Source organism: Montipora foliosa, chromosome 9 (assembly GCF_036669935.1).
Source record: "Montipora foliosa isolate CH-2021 chromosome 9, ASM3666993v2, whole genome shotgun sequence".
Classification (NCBI taxonomy): domain Eukaryota; kingdom Metazoa; phylum Cnidaria; class Anthozoa; order Scleractinia; family Acroporidae; genus Montipora; species Montipora foliosa.
The window spans coordinates 21,586,085-21,607,035 of NC_090877.1; the positions used below are offsets into that span (position 1 = coordinate 21,586,085).

General features: G+C 38.5%; 1 protein-coding gene across 1 annotated transcript in view; it reads right to left on the reverse strand.

Annotated features, from left to right (window-relative positions):
• Nucleotides 1-1,126, reverse strand: part of LOC137971234 (coiled-coil domain-containing protein 154-like) — a 34,304-nt gene extending 33,178 nt beyond the window's left edge. The window contains exon 1 of the mRNA XM_068818012.1: nt 969-1,126. Coding sequence (XP_068674113.1) covers nt 969-1,036 — 68 coding nt within the window. The 5' untranslated portion in view covers nt 1,037-1,126. The remainder of the gene's footprint in view (nt 1-968) is intronic.
• Nucleotides 1,127-20,951: the final 19,825 nt, after the last annotated feature.

Consider the following 20,951-nt stretch of genomic DNA (forward strand, 5'->3'; position numbering starts at 1 on the left):
TCAGCAAGCTATATATTGCTCTCGTAACAAATAATCGTTACCACATCGATATCGACGTGTTAAGATCCCTTCACACCAGTTTAAATTGTATTTCGGGCACAAGTTAATTCGTTTTAAAACTATCTTTTTCTAAGACAGAAGCTAGAGACAGATTAAAATAACGCCGGCTTCACAATGATCGAAGTCTCCTTGTTTTATCTAGCAGTATATTTCAGAAATCCTTAGAAAAATTGGAAATTCTATTATTCAACATGGTAAAATTAATTGTTTCTTTTTGCGTCAGGTGGTTTCACAATAAATTCTTTTTTCTCAGAGGTCAATTACCGGTGGATTTGCCACGGAGTACGTAGCAATTCTTTCAACACCTTAGAATTTATGACTTGAAGAAAAAGTCTTTACCAGAATGCACAATTGACATTGTTCACCTGAGGCTCAGTCATATGCGGTAATTTGAATTATATAGTTTTAAATCGGAATCATCAAGAATATTAAGGACGGTGCCTACTATTGTTATTGCGCATACGTTCTATGCATCTCGAGATACTCGGGTTTCCTATCGGTGATACTTACTAATTCAGGGATATTTTTGCGCGGTTTAAAACTATTCCGAGAAAGTAGATCTTAGTAAGTACTCTTGGTATCCAAAGACAAAATTGGGGATAACCATGCCTTTTCGAGAGATAATTAAGCTTCCATTTGAGAAAGAACGCCATACGTTATTTTGTATGTTAAAGCTTTTTACAAATATTATTCAGGAATTATCTTTGAAAAATGCGGGGTTACCCCCAATTTTCTTTTTGGATTTCAATAACACTTGTTAAGATCTACATTTCCTGCATAATCATAAACCGGGGCAAACATACCTTTGAATTAGTAGGAACCGTCCTTAAGATTCTACTTGAATTTCTGCAGTCTTTTCTCTCCCACTGTAACGAAAGAAAATAGAGCTGAAACAAACAAAAAAGTACCTTTTGCGTTCGTTGGATGTTAATGGAGGCCGCTGTACTGGTCCTCTATTCCACGGGGGGTTTGCCATACCGCGAAGGATTTATTCGCTTTAATTTTCTTGGACAAAAGAACCACTAGGAAAATTTCCACTTTTCAGCTTGTCATGTTTTGTGAAATCGAAGCCTTTTTCGTAGCTACACGCTGCATTATATTTTCCGCCTACTTACAGGTGCTTTCGATTGTGCAAGTTGCCATGGCAATGACTGGTATTTTTTTGGTCGATTTTAATTGAAAGGAGCTCCACTTTTACGATTTTTTCCTGTAATACATAGCGAATGATTTTTATCAAAGGTCAGAGCGCTGAATTTAAATTTGAAATAAAGCATTTGTTTCTGAAAATTTGTTTGTGTTGTTTGTGTACGTATACTTTCGACAGTTTCAATCTCATCAAAGGTCAGAGTGCTTAATTTAAATTTGAAATTAAGCACTTGTTATTGAAAAATTTGTTCGTGTTGTTTGTGTACGTAGGCTTTCGACATTTTAATTATTGGTAAGCTTTGTCAGATGCCAGTTTAGCGGTTAGGCCGCTTGTAAGGATCTGTTAAATTTGAGGAATTTAAATATTGACAGAAGGGTCTTAAGAATATCTTACAGTTTCAAATGTATGGCAAAGTCAGCCTAAACTAACCAGATACTTTCAGGGCTGGTTAGGTAAAGATCTAATGGGAGATTAAAGCTCAACCGGTGTGCAAATTAAGAGGAATGATAAGGAACGGATTGATCAAGACAATATGTAACCAGAAGCTAAACTGAACCGTTAAAGACAAGCTTTATTTCACATATCGAAACTGAATATTGTGAACATAACTTTACTGTGTTTACGTCTGTTCAGTTCGCAAAGAACAACATTTTGGAAAGTCAATGCATCCTGTGCTGGCGGGGAACTGAAGAGCTAATCTTTCTTGGGCTGTAATTTTCACTTAAGGGAAAAAAAGGCAGTGTTGTTATCTTTGCGATTTGTGAAAGGAAGTCAAGTAAAACGTAACATTCATGCGTATGAAAAACCAAAACAATCCACAATCTTTCCAGTGACCCTTAAAATATAACATTGCAACAAAACAAAATATCGTAAAATCTTTTGTCATGTCAATATAAAAAGAATTTTCAAAATGATATATTGCAACTGTATCACAGTAGCTGCAATTTTTCTCATGAACATTACACATTATTTTAGACGTATTCGAAGTGATGACTTTTACAATATGTGCTAACTAGAAAGGCTAAAATTATCTCATCGTGGATGAAACTCCTTCAGAAAAATAAATTTAGGTAAGGTAACCATATTGGGAGATTAAAGTGGGTCAGGCAATTGGCAGAGTGAACGTGTCTATGATAGCACGGTATTTGGAAGCTCTGTATTGCAATTTAGCGAGCGACGATATATGAGACCATATGACCGATGCTAAAAATGGGTCTGATCGCAGGTTAGAGATCATGAGTTTAGGAATTAAATCCCATGTCCCTGTGATATCTTTACCAAGCTGAACTTCATCTGCAGAGGAGAGTCACTCGCCCGAGGACAAAAACATTAGTATTGTTCGTTTGGCGCGCCGTGTTTGATGCAGTGGAAAATGATTTGTGGCGCCTAATGTACTGTGATATCTTTCTTCACTCTAGTAGTAGCTTTCGTGTGTGGAGATTATTTTTAATTAATATTGGCCATGCGATGTACATTAAGTAGCGTCAAGTTAAGTGTAAAATAATGTAGCCGGCAATGCTCTATGAAGAAATTTCAGAAGTAAAATAAAAGTGATGACCGTTTAAGTAAAGAAATTCCGTTTTAAAAGAGATGAGAAATGTCCGAGCACCAATTAATGTGAAGAAGGGCCATGGGCCGTCATGCGCAATATTTTTCATGCACGGAAAGATTTCCTTAATCGAAATGTTTGGTTCATCTGGAGCGATCTACATCAAATACGATGTTAGGTAAAGGTAAAAGGTACACTTTATTTAACGACGGAAGTTCCTTTACTCTCTACAGAGTACTCTCCCAGGAAGCCGACGGTGCGCTCATTTTATGCTTCAGTGAACTGGATATCCGGTGAAAAAAGCGAATGAAGAAAAAATAACAGTTTTCATTCATAACTCTGAATCGAATTCTCATCGAAAGGTTAATTACAATCGATCTTAAAAACACTAAATATTCTGCGGTCTCTGACTTCTATGAATCAAGGGGAAGGTCATGATGTACTGTTAAAAGGAATAAATTGATCACGTGTTAGGCAACCATAAAGGTGCACGTGATCACCTTGTGTCAACTGAATGAACTACGGGAAAGAATGTTAGGGTGCTTTCGTTTGGGAAATCCCGATTTAGATCTTAAAATCCGGATCTTCGGATTTCCAATCGAATCCGAAAACAGATTTCGCGACGGATTTTGTTAACTGAAATCCTCACCCGACAGGGGATTCCAATCAATGAATCTGCGACAAATTCCGTTTTCAGATTTTGTCTTCGATTGGAAATCCGAAGATCCAGATTTTAAGATCTAAATCCGGATTTCCCAGTCGAAAGCACCCTTAATCGTGCGTCGTTTTCAAAGTAAAACAACGTACTTTTTCATCCAAGAAACTTCCGTCTTTGGTTTTTTAATATTGCTGTAATACTTAATTGAATATTTACAATTCATCTGTCGGGTCTGGAAGCCTTCTTTGTTGGGTTCCTGAGAAACGTATTTTGACCTCAGGGTGAACTATTTACACAATCACGAGGTTAAGTGGCCATGCAATTGAAAATCTAAACATCTATGAGATACAAAAACAGACTTGCGAATTATCGCAAATCACAATGCTGACAAGCACAAATTCAAAAGAAATGGTTAATAAATATGAAGCTTTTTACTATCTGAATGTTTTTTGGTTAGAGTAAAGCGATATATTGTTGAAAAATCCTCGTGATAAAGGAGCTATGTCACGCAAATAATGTAATTTCATGACTGACACTCAAAATTCGCAAAAAGCATGAGTAATGTACACAATTTTCGCACTAGTAAGTCGTAGCAATAAATTAGATTAACCAGGAAGTTAAAGAAATATTGTTGGCTTCCCAAATAAACTTCATTTTACACTATAATGACAAAACAGATATTTTTCTAAGCTTAAAAACTTGGCTACCTAATCAGACTTAATCCATACAATCAAAGCTACTAGTATTTCTGCAAATCCCACTTGACATTGGTGCGGTTTTTATGTTAAACAAAAAGTCAAGGGACGAAGAATTTTGAGACAGTACAACTAGGGGTTGCTAATAGCAAGTTAAGTGCTGCGAGGAGATGAACGAAAGACCACAGCAACGACAAGAAGCTTTATTTGCACAACCATACATTTGCAAAAAGTATTGCATAAGTCAACTAAAATTTCGCGCACTGGGAGGTTTTTTAAATTACATCGCTAACGATTTGTCGTGATAATCAAAGGAAAATGAAACAATGACAGCAAAGGCAAATAGCCTCTGCGATGTTCAAGGTATATCTTTTTTTGTTGTTGTTGTTCTGGATTTTGGTCATTGTGTGAACACTAAGGGCCTGTTTATATGGTCTCGGGTACCCGAGACAACCCTCCCCCCGAGTTACCCTTGGCGAGATATTTTTCCACTCATTTGTTTAAAAAATTCTATCAACCGTTTCAAGAGAAAATGAGAGGACAGAGAGGGAGGCTCGGGGCGTTGGCCGGGATATGTCATGTCCACGAAAGTTAATTTTAGACGAGCGGAAGTCTGTCTTCCGAGACGTCCGCATGCAGCCATCGACAAACTTTAAGTCCACATCGTCCGCCATTACATGAAATCTTTGCTTTTCTTTCAAACATCAGACCGAGGTTGGCCTGCATGCGGACGTCTCGGAAGACAGACTTCCTCTAGAACAAAGACTTCCGCTCGTCTAAAAATAACTTTTGTGGACATGACATATCCCAAGGGCTGGACCGGGAGCCTCCCTCTCTGTCCCCTCATTTTCTCTTGACCGTTTACATGAGGTGGTCGAGACAACTCGGGTGGGCGAGACAACTCGGGGAGGCGAGTTGTCTCGGCAGGTAGGGTAACCCTGGCAGGTGAGACAACTTTTTCGCATGTAAACAGTTTGTCTCGACCACCCGAGACGGGACAGCAAAATCTTGAATGCGCACGCATAAAATAAAAATCAAAGAGGCAACAATTTGGGAGCTTATACATGTTTTTAGCGTTTACTTTCGAATTAAAAGTTTTTTCCCGCCAAAATTCTCACCGCTGTCAACGGAAACCTCTCGCCTCAGCCTTTTATTTAAACTACATATTATTGCTGCGTTAAGATTGTCAGTCCATTTGCTGAATGTGAAAACGCAACTATACTTAATAAAAACGAACTAGAAGGAAAGAAAGGCAAATGATGATACGCATTTTTTGAAGAGCGTCTTAAAATATGTGCATAATTAAGCAGGGTCAACATTGTCTCGGTCACGCAATTCTATTATAGACGCTCGGTAAATTTGTCCCGGGAGGAGGGCTGTCTCGGGTAACCGAGACCATATAAACAGGCCCTAAGAACGAAATGCATATGATTATTTTAATATTGCCCTTTGGAATTCAACAAGTAACAGGAACTAGAAAATTGGTAAGATGTAACGACGGTGATTTCTCATATTTGTGATTGTTTGTCTTACGAGCAAGAACACAAGGAAATCACTAATTAATTTTAGAAGCTACAAAACATGTTTAAAACTGTATATTATCAGGATATCTAAGCATCTAAAAGGTCAAGTCATTGTGAATTGTTTTGAAGTCATCACTTCTAGGTGCTTAAACAGCATTAACATCTCATCAAAATATTCTTACCAGGGGCACCCAACGTCAATAATTTTCGGAAAATATCTGTTCGGAAGACGATTTGAGATCTAGAATTTTCGGAACATTTGTTGTAAAATTTCTTGCTTGCCTGCCTGTCCTAGGATTTTCAAACATCTAAAAAGTGGTATAATTGTCCAATGCATTTTTAAAGGATTTTTGCCCTTTTTTCTGGCTGAAATGTTCGAAAAGGTAAGTTTTGATCCCTATAATTTTCGGACAACTAGACTTTCAGCTAGGAAATCGGAACAGATGAAAAATGTTTAGGAGATAAAAATATGCCTATATCTACCGCTTTAAATACTAAAATACGTTTAACAATGCTATATCTAAGTGATTTTGAATTATATTCCCGTTGGGTGCCCTTGTCTTACTTGCATTTGATTTGTCACAATAAATCTCCAAATGCATAGCTCTCTTGTAACCGAACAAGTAATGTGAACTTAACGACCAATGGGGTATGAAATATCCGTCATAAACTGTTTATATAAATTATTGTATGATTCCTGAATAATTGGGTAATTCTCTTGTAATTTAATAGGTAACTTAAAATGAATTATTACCAGGGATGTAAGAAATGTCACGGTGATTTCCCACATGTGTGATAATTTGTCAATCGATATTTCTCAATTTAAATTTAAATGTTGAATTGTTTTCCTCAACGCGCGGGCGATTGTCTTAAATCGTTTGCCTCAAATGGCGATTGTGTTGAACTGTGCTTCGGCAGGCGATTTTGTGACTTCAATGGGCGATTGAACTTTCCAGCGCGCTTGATTTGGCAGATAAAACAGGGACAGCGTCTCTGTATCTGGGATACATTGACTAACAAGTGCATTCAAATACATCCTGTCTCCTTCGATTAAAAATTTGGTCAACTGTAGCAGTATCCCAGTGCCGCATTAGACATGCTAAATTGCATTGTGCACACAACAGCGCTGAAAAACTCATAAAAGAGCATTGTCTTCCCTTGGAAATGTCTCTAAATCGTTCGTGACCTTGATGAATAGTTCCAGCGATTGATAGAATTGCACTGGGCATGATAGATCAGTTGAAAAAGAGCAATATAAACGTACCCGCTGATCGACAATTAAACAGATCGCAGGAACATAGTCTGTGTACAGCCGCCCACTCTCTCTTTTTTGCGGAGAGTGGGCGGCTGTACACAGGCTACGGGAACATGGACCATGTGGGCTGCGCACGCACAATTCAACAACTACCGCCGCTGATCTTATTATACTGCATCTTCAAAATCATCGCCACCGAACGAACGAAAGTCACATTCAAGGGGTGTTGAGAGCAGGGTTTGGAACGTTCAAGCACGATGGCATGAACCACCGTGGCATGAACCACCATGGCATGAACCACCGTGGTATACCTGCCAACTCTCACGCCTGCGGGTTGAAAACTTCGATCTCACGCCGGCTCACGCTTGCGGGCCAATTTCTCTCGCCTGATTGAAAAATGTGAGTTGTTGCCGTCTTGCTTGACACAATTCCCAAAAATATGTTAACTCAGACCCATGTAAGGAACGAAAACCATGTGTAAAATGAATAAATAACAATACCTTCCTCGCGATCTCTGATTTTTGAAGTGAAAAGCACTGGAAGCGAGCTCGCGTTTATACGTCTTCGGAAAACTTCGGACTTCTTCGGAAGACTTCGGACGTCTTCGGAAATCTTCGGAAATGATCGTGTCGTCTTCAAAAATCCCAGCACTCCCAGGATAAAAATCTGACGCCTACATCTCAGAAAAAGTTGGCAGGTATACCGTGGCATGAACGATTGTTCTGCCTGAACGAAGCGGCAGAAATGAGGGAATGCTGTACGATCTCTAGACCACCAGGACACTTTGTCGAGTAAGAACCCAGATAAGAGACCATCTGTTAGGTTGTAGGTTCGAGCCTTGACTATCCTTCAGTTGTCCTGTCGCCCGTTGAGACAACTTGTTTACAGGAAAACATGAATTTGGTGGAAACAATAGCCATAAAAGCTTTCACATTTTTAAGCTTTTTTACCACACTGAGAATTAAAGTACAGACTACTCGTTCAACATTACCGATTTCGGGAACGAAAGGAGTTGAATTTCGGACTAGATTCTGCGTTGAGAAAACATTAAAGTGTACAGACAATTGATTCATCGGCCATTAAGTATGCCTTAATTAAACATGGAGTAGCTTTTTAGTCTTTAAACCGAATTATTCGTACGACGATTGTCGCGATTGGTATCATGTGATCGGTCAAGAGAAACGCTTATAAAGGCAGAGGTTGTAGTCGATACATGTGTGCAAACAATAATACATACTTTATCTTGCTTAGCATTTCACTGGGACATACAACACTGATCCGTTATAAGATCCGTCTGTAATTAATATGCTGGATTAACATTGAATTATAGACGGCATAATTTTTTTTCCCTCGACGCTTGAAAATTTTAATGTTATCTTTGATGAATATTCTCAGTAACTGAAAAGAGCACGTGAATCACAGTTTATACCTTCAAGGTATAAGCTGTAATTCACGTGCTCTTTTCAGTTACTGAGAACCCACACACACCTTATCTAAAAACTGAAACAGGGGCAGTGGAGTGAGGTCTGGCCAGCGATGGATGGAGTGGTCGGCCTTCCTATTATTTTAGTAACGGCCTTCCGGATAACTTCACTAAACGGCGTCAGAATGGCTCTAAACTAGGCAAAAGAGACAAGTTCGTCACACATTTGAGGTCGGAAAATTTTATTTCAAATGAGATAGTTATTTACACAATTTTTTTACGATCGGTGATTTTCCCATACCATTCTCTATATACACAAACTGTCGCATACACCACGTATTTTCAGCTTGGGGAGCCTGTGGATCTTCCAACAAATAAAACAAAGTAAAACTGCAAGGCTGGTTGTACGGCTGTGAGGAGATATATTTTTCATTTACCAATATTTTGTCAGGCACGGCCTGTCTTCATCTTCAGGGAGTTAAATGTGGTTCATTTGCCGTTAAATTTAACTTCCTGAAGAAGTCAGGCCCTGACTGAAGAAAAATTGGTAAATGAAAAGAATATATCTCCTCAAGAAGAAGACACGGATCTTCGCTCCCTACCACATTTTGTGTAACATTGTATAACAGTCCTTCCGTACCTTTTTATGGACTTCTTTTCATGAGATTAAGCTGGAATGAACTGTTTCTTTCTTACCCTCGATCCCCCTCCGAGAGGCCCCGGAATGTCCAATGTTCCTGATTTTACTAACGCCTCACAGGGTAGGGTATTGCGTGACGCCATCTACCCATGTGGGCTTTAAATTTCCTCAGAGCAAATTAGGTTAAAATTATTTCTTCTTTTATACTCAGGTGATTAATTGAATCTCTCCTGACGAAAGCAACCAGGCAGTGATTAATTTTTTGGGTAGTTTCATCTTCCTGATCCTAGTTTAAGGGAAAACTTAATTACCGGTAGGTGTCTGACAATAATACGCTCAAGGATTAGTGAAAAAAACAACAACAACAAACAAACAAACAAATCTTAGCTTGACGCAGATGGAAAAATTTGAAGTCCGCGACTATTCAGGTTGCTGTTAAATCAATACTAACACATAAATACAGCCTATTTTCGACGTTGACTTCTCGCACTGCTTACGCGAGGTTAAATTACACGAAGAAGAACGGGCTTTCTAACCTATTATCGAATTGAAGAGGGCAAGTAAACTCACCGCCCTCTCTTCGGCCTCTGCCTTAAAACAAGTGGGCCTTTCCTTACGGTTTCCGATCGCGACTTGACTGCCACATGAGGCACAAAGACTTTGTAGAGGTTTTGAAATATTATTACCCAATAAGGCTTACATGAGTATTTTGCAATTTTCACAGGATCTTCTCCGGGCAACAAATTAAAGATAGAAAGATGGTTTTACATGAGATGAGTATTTCGCAATTTCATGCCAGCGAACCATAGGAGCAGCAAATTTAATGATTGAAAGATAGCCTTACATGAGATGAGTATTTCGCAATTTTCACACGATCTTTTCCAAACAAATTTAAAGATACAAAGGCAACGAAATTGAGTATTTGTGCCCAGTTGTGCCCAGTCCTTAAGGCTCATCCCATGGTGGTTCTAGGTTCATGCCATTGTGGTTCACTGTGCGGTGGGTGAACGTTGAACACATATATATAGAGCCCAGGCCCCACAAGGAAAGTCGAGAATAGTGTTGCTGCTCGCTAATGCTCGCAGCAATAACTTTATTTAAACTCGAATATTTAAGTCAAAGATGCCAATAAAAGATGCTAATGTCTCCGAGGAAAATTCTAGTTTTCCAGGAGCAGGTACTCAACTACTATTTTGTAACTGTCACTAAACCATTGTTCAGCGCTTCCGTAAACAATGTCTAATTTCTCTGTCAAACTCGGCTGATTCCGCGATTGTGGCACCACTAAGTTCTATTCGGCTCTTTTTGGATTCACGACTTGTTGCTTCCGAATATATTTCAAAAGAATTACCACAGCTACAAACATTTTCGGGGCAGTGGAAGTGGAACGATGCATTTTTTCTAGAATGTTCGGGACTGTAAATCCCGTAGGAAGTACAACTACAATGTCTTCTTTCAGACAAACCAATCTTCGGATGCATTCTCACTGCTCTTCCTTTAAAGATTTGTGAAAAAAAGTCCGAAGTCGAGGCAACAGCAGCTGTAAACATATCCTAAACATCATTCCTGTTCAAATCCTTCTCGGCGGCCATAATATGATCAGATGTTAAACTGATTTTATTAAAGTATGATTTGGGGGGCTTGGCCGATCAGACAAAAAAGCCAAATTTTGGCTTTTTCAAATGCGATCCGTACAGGAAATGTATCATGCCCTCCTTCCCCAAGATGATAAGTAGCGAGGGAGGTCATGATCGCAGACTAACCCTTTCATGAAGAACCTTCTCCTTGACTAATGAAGCACAAAATCATGTAGACGACAAGCTTTCTTTCAAATAATTCTTCGCTGTCACATTTTCCAATTATTTTTTTACCTGAAGATTGTGAAGAGTTGAGTACAAATAAATACAAATAGCCAGCCAACAGAGATCACAGATCCACTTAAGGTGTGCGATTCCTTCTCTGTCTTTGTTGAACCCATAAGTTATCAGAGAATTTTCCATTTGGTTTCAGTGTCATACATAACACCACGCTTGGTAAACACTAGAAATACAGCTCACTTTGATTACGGCTCCACGGGCGAAAGATAACCGAACATAATGGTTTAAGAACCGAATACTAAGGAAGTAAACACCGAATATTTAACAATTATTTGCCTCAGGCTCAGTGATTATAGGTGAATATTCACCGAGACGAAGTCACACAGGTGATTATTTCAAAAAAGAGAAAAAAAAAACATTTCAACGCGAAATCATCTTCACTTACAGTGGCAAAACGACTACCGGCAGCCATTTTGTCCGTCGAGATGATTATCGGCTGATAATCCGAGATAGCGAGCCAATGAGAGCGCGCGATTTTGTATAATCACTTGTGTATAAAATGATTGAAGCACCGAATATAAGGAAGGAAGCACCGATTATCATGAGGTAAGCACCGAATATCGTGACCAAAAGTATCATAAGACAGTTAAACCCTCCATAGTTTTCAAGGTTTCCTTAATATGGAAGGGGTTGCTATGGTGTTTGTGTGTTATTCATTGATGACGTAGTTCGTTATAGGTTGCTATGCTGATGCGGGATTTTGCGATTCGGTGCCGTTCCAAAGTCGAAATTCCCCGTCAAGTCGGGCGTGAAGTTAAAGGGCCTGTGGCACTCTATTACGCATGTGCGGCTGTTTGATTTTTGACCAATCTCGTTCCCAGAGTCTTCGTTCCCCTTGACCAGCGGGTCTCGTAACCCGACCCGCTGGTCAAGGGCAACGAAGACTCTGGGAACGAGATTGATTTTTGACCCACGTCGACCCGACAGTTCTTTTTTCAAAGCCAGTATCAATGACGGAAATCCTGTTTAATCGACACAGTGAGACGTGCCAAGGTTGTAATAACATTTCTAAACTTCAGTTTGGTAATATACGAAGGACTTGGACGCCATATTGTGTTAGGGATCTGGGATTTGGGATCTGTGTGGATAAAATTCATGTCCACGAAAGCCGGATCAGGCGAAGGGGCTCGGGTCGAAAGGTTCTTACACAACCTTATCATGTGTGAGTCGAAAGTTCAAGTTGTTGTTGCCTAGGGCGTCATGAAGTTTTGACCAATGACACGTGACACGTTCTCCTCCAATCAGAAAACGTATTTGAGTTGGGAGGTATAACAAGATTCTTTGTCCTCAGCTTAGTGTGCGTTTTATTTTGCTATTCGTGTTTTTTAGCCGTCAGTTCAGTTGCCATATCATGGAATGATGGCTTTCAGTGTAGAGACGCACAAGGAGCAATTGGCTTCAGCTTTGAAGCGTCTCGATTTACCTGTTGAAGCCCACGGTAGATGAGAATGTTTGTTTGGTAAAAAAGAAGGGCTGAAATTTTTTTCTGATTAGAATAGGGTCAAGCATGATAGATCTGCTCAGTTTATTTCGCATTATTTGAAAGCCAATTTACCGGTATATTCATTTGCCATTCATTTAGCTACCTTTCTAAACAGAGTACAGGTAGCATTTTTGATCAAGTATTTTGAAATACACTATGCAACTAATACTCTATCAAGCAATTGAATACACTATGCAAGACGTATCGTGTTGATGATAAATTTTACAAATAATAATAATTATATAAACAGTAAGTTGCATTCATTTTAGTCAACCAGAAACCACCTGGTAAAACTATTTGTGTAAGCATGGATCACACTTTTGGCATACTGGTCCTTTGGAATGTGCAAACAGTATGTCTCTGATGTACACACGCCAATGAGAATTCCCTTCAAGCAAGTTTTATACATCATTATCAACAATGATGAGCACAGCTGTATGATGATAGTTATTAATACTGTAAATGAAGAAATATGTTGTCATGAAGTATGGGTATGTTCATTGTTAAAAACTTTAAAGGACACTGCAGGTTGACACTAGTAGTTCAGTAACTCATGTGTTGTTGTTTACCGGTAGTTGATGTTTGCTATTGGTACTAACTGGCAGAACTGTTTGGCTTACAAAAGGAATTATGGCATAGATGGTTACCTCAAATAAACAATCACAGACCCTGGGCAGTCAATCACTGTCCTGGCCTAGGTTCATCTGCTCAATGTAACAGTAGTGGAATATTTTAACTAGTGATTACTGTTGATAGCAATTATTTCATATTTACTGGCCCATAATCTTTTTTTTAGGGAACAAGTTTACAGAGCAAGGAAAAAGTTGACTATCCTTGATTGGAATTACTGGTATCATAATGGCTTTTCATTTTCCACCACTGAGGATCATGCTGACACCATCATTGCAAGAAAATACAACCGGAGAACAAAATCTTGGGATGTGAGGATATTCCAAAGATTGTGGATATATTTGGATGCTAAAGGACAAAATTTTTAAACTTCACATTGATGATGACGACTATTTAATCACGCGTGAAGTCTGTCTGGAACCTGACGATCCCAGAATCATTTCTCCAACAATTGTTGAAAGTGAACCTCTTCCAGCTCATGAGCTCCTAGCAAGATGCAGAAACAGATTTTCACAAATAAGCAGCTCATAGAGATTTAAATGCAAAACTTTCAGCTACCGTAAAACCAGGAAAAACATAAATGCCCTCACAATAATAATTTATGTTGCAGTGATGAAATTACTAACAGTCAGGTGTCAATGGAATGGCTCAAGTCAAGCTTATAAGCCTTGCCTTTTTGCTTCAGTTTTGGTAGTAACTTGAAGTAATAATTATATTAACCTTTTTTTCTCTCCAAGTTTTGTGGGGTCATTGTGACAGCACTAAGCCAGCTTTGAAACCAGGACAAGATATATAGTGTATGACTTGACAGTTTTTAACCCAAGATAAGGGCTGACCATACATTACACATTGTAGCTTTGAAATCGTTGTTGGAGTTTTGTCTCATGGTAATATATTGTATAACTTTAGAATTTTGTCTACTGATGTGATTTCTTATTGTGTGGTTTTGTACATGGCAATTTTATTGCATAGCTTTTGCAAACTGAAATAATTTAAACTACAGTGAAAAAAAACAATGTAAATACAAAAAATGGAAATTCCAATTCAGTGCTATGATATTGGAAAATTGACAGTTATTGTAAAAAGCGGTGTTGAGAGTAACATGTGAATACAGATGACAGACAAGCAAAATCAAATGTTATTATTGTTCATAATTTATACATGTCTGCATCAAGTTATTTGAAGATGTGAAAGCATTAATTATTATTCTAAGAAAAGTTCCATTCTTGCAAAAGTTTAAGTCAGTCTAAACCAGAAGAAATGATGTCACAAATAAATGTAATCTAAATTGCCTTTAAAAACAGTTTTTATCCTAAACCAAAGTTTCACAGGAAGGCAACTAAAACAAGTCAGTTATTGGGGGTGATGGTATGCTGAAAATAATTATTAAAAGAGGGGATCCTGAGATTTCCTGATATTTTTATTTGGGAGTGGAGGTTCCCTTTAATTAAAAACCACACACTGTCAGCAGTTTTTTGTCCGCTATTACTTCCCAACATTTAGACAGTTCGGAAACCCATCTAAACACCTGTTGCTTAGGGAATAGTGTCTTCTAGTACAAAGTACATGCACACAGCAGAGGGAACAACTTTCCTCTTCTTCCAAGGGCAGTCACCTTGTGTATCTAGGATGTATAAATATTGTGTTGAAACAGAGTTTTCAAAAGTGCCTTGTTTGTGAAATACAGTTCAATCCCCACATCCTTTGTTTTTGATGTCGTGGCTCATACACCTGTAGTACGGCAGTTACCTTATTTGCCCAATTCAGGAACTGGTTTTTGGTCAATAGACCACTTTCATAAATGGTGACCACCTTCACAGTTTTTTGTATTTTTGTTAATAATTATTACACCTATTTCCCTCATTTTTAATATTCTTTTGAAAGTTGCTTGTCATAGCAAGACTAGAAAGGCTTGTTAGCTAAAACAGAAGAACATTTTATTTGGCAGGCATTATGAAATAGATCTATACAAATGTAGGTTGTCCATTTGACTATGGTACATCGGCAAGTCAGGTGCTGGCATCTTCATGGTCAGAGGCATTTTCATCTTGTTCCATAAGAAGGCAATCATAATCCATGCTTCCCACTCCCTTCTGTAGTGCCTTTATGGCCAGTTTCCATGCCATATTTATCAACTCCTAGGTAAAGAGACTATTTATTAATGTGGTACATTGCAATTCCGCGAAAGAAGTCCTGCCCTCAAAGATTATTGATTTTTGAAGTTATGATGTACATACATGGAAGAGAACTCCCCACTCGCAGCGGAGCTCGAGTACTACCGGTTAACAGGCCTTGATAAACAACTCAGCTTGTCTGTTCGGCCTGCCGGAGACCGCAATCGCTCTGAAAAAAAAATGTTGAACATGTATTATCGCCTACCTTGTTTCTGCATGGTTTCGTCGCTGTTCCACATATGCAAGTTTCTGTGCAAGATAGATATTTTTCCTACAGTTTTCCACGGTCATCTCTGACGTTAGATCATGACTAAAACACCACACGAGTACATACGGGTAACATACGAGTAACATACGAGTAACATACGGAACATACGGACACATACGAGTAACACACGACTAACATACGAGTAACATACGGATACATACGACTAACATACGGATACATACGAGTAAAAAAATACGAAAATATACGAGTAAAATTCATACCAGTAAATTTTTATGCAAAGTAACGACAACTTAAGTAAAATATTACGCATTATTTCCCCGACTAAGGAAAGTTTGCGTTACAAGAGCAAAGATATTTGATATTAATATCAAATATCTGGGGTCATGCCTGGTAATCTGATGTGCGCAAAAATAGCCTGTCGCGCAGTGGATGGTCTTCACGCCGCGGTTCGATCTTTACCGTGCACTGAACAGATTGAAGAGCGTAATACTGATTTACAGATGACACATTTGAGAAAGGAACCGTGATGTAGATGTAACTAACAGTGATAAGTGAAGTGTTTTTGCTACCGCGGATGATACCAAAAATCTGCTTTAATTTTGTAACATGAAAGATAAAAGCACATGTTTTGCAAACCAAACGAACCATCGATTGCATTATGATTTAAGCCAACTGAACAGTCACAGAATGACACAATCAGTAGATATTTAGTCTTATATGTCTGTTTATATTTGTCTTTTAAAAGTGTGTTGTTAGAATATCAGGAAAAAATAATTCTTCGGACGTACGGTCAGGGGCACTCAACAAGAATATAGTTCAAAACCACTAAACATAGCATTGTTAAACGGATTTTGGTATTTAACGGTAGATATAGGCATTACATGCATTACAGGCCAAAGCAGTGCAAATGAAGCAAATAAATTTTAACTGTTGATGTTACAAGTTGCTTTCGTAGTTGATTATGACTGCCAGGCCAGGCTTCTGCCATGCCGCCCAGAAAGGCGAAGCCCTTAGGCTTCCTAGAACCAACTCTTCAAAGGCAACATTTGAAGAAAACGTTAAAAATTTCAGATCACACTTGCGTGTCCGAGGCTATCCAGATAATCTGGTAAACAAAGTCCTCGCAGAAGTCAAATTTATAGATAGAAAGTCGGCACTTCAAAAAAGAAACGCAAAAAGTGCAAAACGGATTAATGCCTTTTGTCACACAATACAATCCATCAGTGCCTAACCTTAAAAATATTTTAATGAGCAAGTGGCATTTAATCGAAAACCAACCAATGCTGAGAGAAATATACAGAGAACCACCTCTCGTCTCCTACAGGAGAGGAAAATCTCTAAAAGACATACTTGTTAGAGCTAAACTCTAACGGTCAAAGATCTATTACATCACGAAACAGCGGGAGTCGTGTTTAGCCTGTCAACCCCTTTTAACCACGTTTCAATATTTCTTGAATTGTTAAGAGCTTTTGATGGCTTTAATAGCTTTGTAATTCCTGATATCTCGATGCTTAAAATACATACCCCTTGGACCTCTGATATGAAGTGTGTGTGAGTGAGTGTGTGGATGCCACCCCCCTCAGATTTTGCAAATTTTGGAAAGGAGATTTACTCTGTTGCTAAAACTTTAAGCAGCTGTTCGTTTATTGCTTGCGGATTTTTTAATGTGTCAACTGTTCCCAAAATACGACATTTTAAACATAATTCGTCTAGTTTCTCAACACGAAGTTACAAAATCGATACATTTTTACATGTACATGGTTACATTTAAGCTTTCTGGCTTGATTTTGCACTGCTTTTTTTGCCATTAAAAAAGGCAACTTGAACTAAGGTGAAATAGTGAGATCAAGATGGCGGATCTGATGACGTCATACGACGTCAGCGACGTCAGCAAAATATATTGTTTTACTGTGACTGTGGGTGTGTGTGTGGGTCCACCAACATCCCCCCCCCCCCCCTCAAACTGAACCGGGAACGTGTTTGCTGACGTGCAAAAATGCTTGCAAGGCTTATAATTAGAGCTTAGTTTATGAGAAAAACACTCGTATTACTCGTATGTATTGGTATGTATCCGTATGTTAGTCGTATGTATCCGTGTGTTAGTCGTATGTATCCGTATGTTACTCGTATGTTAGTCGTATGTTAGTCGTATGTTAGTCGTATGTATTCGTATGTATCCGTATGTTCCGTATGTTACTCGTATGTTACCCGTATGTACTCGTGTGGTGTTTTAGTCATGATCCTGACGTTAAACTGCAGAACACTCGAGGCTACAGCATGACAAGTCAGTGACAAGTGAAGAATTCCATTGAGAAAAAGGCCTGGAAATTTCACAAATGGTTCAAGTTTTTGCCCGAAACAATTTCATCGAGTTTCCTCACGTTTTTCTCCTAAGGGGTCTGCGGAAACACTGCTTGTGCTTCGCCATTTTATTTCCAAGATACATCGAACGATAATATAAATATCTCATCTCGCGGGCGTCGTGTGAAGATTTCTATTGGTTGAAAATTGTGTGGTTGTCAATCAAGCTCACACATGCGCTTTATCGTGACACAGGTTGCACTTCACTGGCGAAAAAGTTGTCAAGGCCCATTAACAGGACGGGAAGCGACTGAATTGTCAATTTTTGATATTGACATCTTCAAAAACAACAACTTTTAAGTTGTTATTTTTGAAGATGTCAATATCAAAAGTTAAAACTTACTCTTAAAAGTGTAATTAAAAATAAGTGCTGAAGACCCTACTACCTTTGTTAGCGTTCGGCGACGAACGAGTCAGAATGATTCTGTATCATACAAATAATCGTTGTTCTAATTTTTAATTCACCGGGTAAGTTAAATCACTGTTATGTTAATCACAGGTATGTTATTCACTGTCACGTTATCCACTGTCACAGGAAGTCAATCCCATGACGAGTGTAAACTTCATATGAGATATTGGCTATACCGTATAGCCAAAAAATAGCTCCATCGTAGGAATTTTATGAAACCAATCAGACTCGTTCTTGTCTCGAACGAATTATCTATGTTAATAGTCTGTGTTTTGTGTGCCTCGCTCACATATACGTGAGGTTGCGTTTAGACACGTAGACAGGAGAGACAGCTTCATCTGTATACTCTGAGCAAAGAAATGGACCCAAATATTAATTTCTGGAAATTTATTTTGTGGAGTTCTATTTCCGGTAGCATCGGTGGGGTGTTAACATTCCGAGTTAGCTTTCAAGATTTGGGAGAATGAAATAGAGATGTTTGTAACGGAACAAATACGAAAACTTGAAGGCGTTGTTTGGTGGAGATCTCGTAAGAAAGCTGTTGAGAATGATGAAAGCTTCTGGATAAAAGGGAGTGTCTGTTTTCAGCTTATTGCAAAAGTTACTTATCGAAGCGTTTTTTTTTTTTTCTTACTCTTTTTATTTCTTTCCTTTTTCTTTCGTTTAAATTACGCATTTTTAAGTATAAAATGGTCAAGAAACATTTGAAACAAAAATCCGCTGCCCCAAAAAGTGCTTTTTGAGAAACATATATTCGAAAAATCAATCTCTTGTGGCTTAGGAAACATGACTGAACAGGTCGGCAACGTGTGCCTGAACAAATACGATCCACTGATCGGTGATTGGGGGTAAAATCTTTCAAGGGCTTTGATGCTCCACCGATTCTCCTTATTTTTATGAATTCCATGAACTTTCTTAACTTAGGTTACGGGCTTTGTAAATTGTAACTGTAACTTATAATATGCCTGGAAATATGTTCAAGTAGAATTTTCGAAGAAGTACATTTTACTTTTTACCGGGCGAATTTGCCACCCTTACAGAATGGAATGATAAATGATTCTCGTGAATTTTTTTTTGTTTGTTTAGGTGTAAATATGCAGAGGAAGACCCAACTGCATTGTGTATTTAAAGCGATTCAGTTTGTAGTGTTCTGTCAACTGTTAACTGTCTGTCAATTATCTGCGATGATTTCTTCAAGTTCCTGTGAAAGCACTGAGGTAGCCATCAAGCCGCACTGTTGACGAAGAACTTTCGAAGAACTTTGACAGTTGGAGAAAAGATGTTTAAGAAGTGCCTTTTATTTTTGCTTGTGAAAAGCTACTTCAGATATGCGTTGGTTCTTATTCTCTGCGCGAACAGTTTTCAAGGTTCGACGAAGAGATACTGCAAATAGGGCAAATCGTGTTCATGTGTTCCGTCTCAGTCCGTTGACACCCATTCAATGAATGTGCCACTCGGCCCTACGTTTTCTTTGATTTAGTTAAACTGTCTCAAACTTGTGTTTACATTTGACATAATTGCAAAGCTCAAGTTTGGCACTATTAGTACTGAGAAAACTGCATGTGTTCTACTTGTTAATGGGATTCTGCTATAATTATTTCTAGTACGGTCACTCTTATTTACAAAAGTCGTGACGGAGGTGCTAAATTTAAGTCGTTTGCGGTTTCCCCGCTGATTGTTTTGTGGACAGCAGTTTCAACAGATTAGGTTTGATGCGTGTGGTGCGCGTGATCCGTAGCAACGAGGTCAACTGTCTGGTGCATACATAACAAACATTTTCATTGATATGCTGCAAGTGTTTATTAATAGCTATGAAAATACCAGCAGATTTTGTCAAGAGTGGCAAATCGATAAAGAGCTAGGGACAGCTAGAGTACTTTTTGAATAGTCGTTTTCAATTTTTCTGAATGTTCGAAATTTCAAGAGAACCTACCTTGGACGATCACTGGAAGAACTGAACGAATGGCTGCTGAAACAACACCCGACAGATTATTTGATCCCCACAAAGATCCACCTTCTTTAACCAAACACAACAGATAAGATTTTCAACAAATATAAACCCCTCTTAACGGAAAGAACTGTATTTGACGGTGAGATTGTGCAAGGGAAAACAAAGTGGGACCACGTTTAAGCTTTGAAATTTTAAGATCTACAAACATGTGTGTTACAGAGGGTCAAAAACGCCATTTAGATGTATCAAGACACTTAAGATGATTTTTATTTGAACAATTTCATAGGATTTATTAAGTGGTGTAAATTAGTCATTCTCTTATTCAGTACACGTTTTGAGATTTAATATAATTAATTAGCTCTTCAATTTTGCCTTATTTTTTGGTTAAATTTGTGATAATTGTATGGGTTTAAAACGTTGATCCCGAAGACAAACCAACCACTGCAACGATTTGCTGAACCATCCTCACTATCCTTGTCACGATGCCCGTGTCGACAGCAACTGCTACAGAGCTATAAGCAGTCTACCGTGCGAGTCTGGTCTCGCTCTCCTTATGCTTAACAGAGATCAAGAAGCCGCGTTGATTGGCATTCGAATTTTGAAGATTTGTAACTGAAAAAAGAGGTTTATTTTGACCCTGCATTTTATCACTATAGTATACTTATGTCCATAAATGCACCTAATTAGATTAAACGTTCGTAACTATTTATGCTACTGCACTAAACCATAGCCATTTCATTTGGAAAGAAAACCGACACACACCGACCGTTATCTCGATTTCTTTTCGTGTCACCCTTTGTGCCACAAAAGAACCGTGGTTAACACTTTGCTGAAAAGAGCAGACAACTCTCCGTCAACGAATAAAGAAAAACGAGAAGAAACGCAAC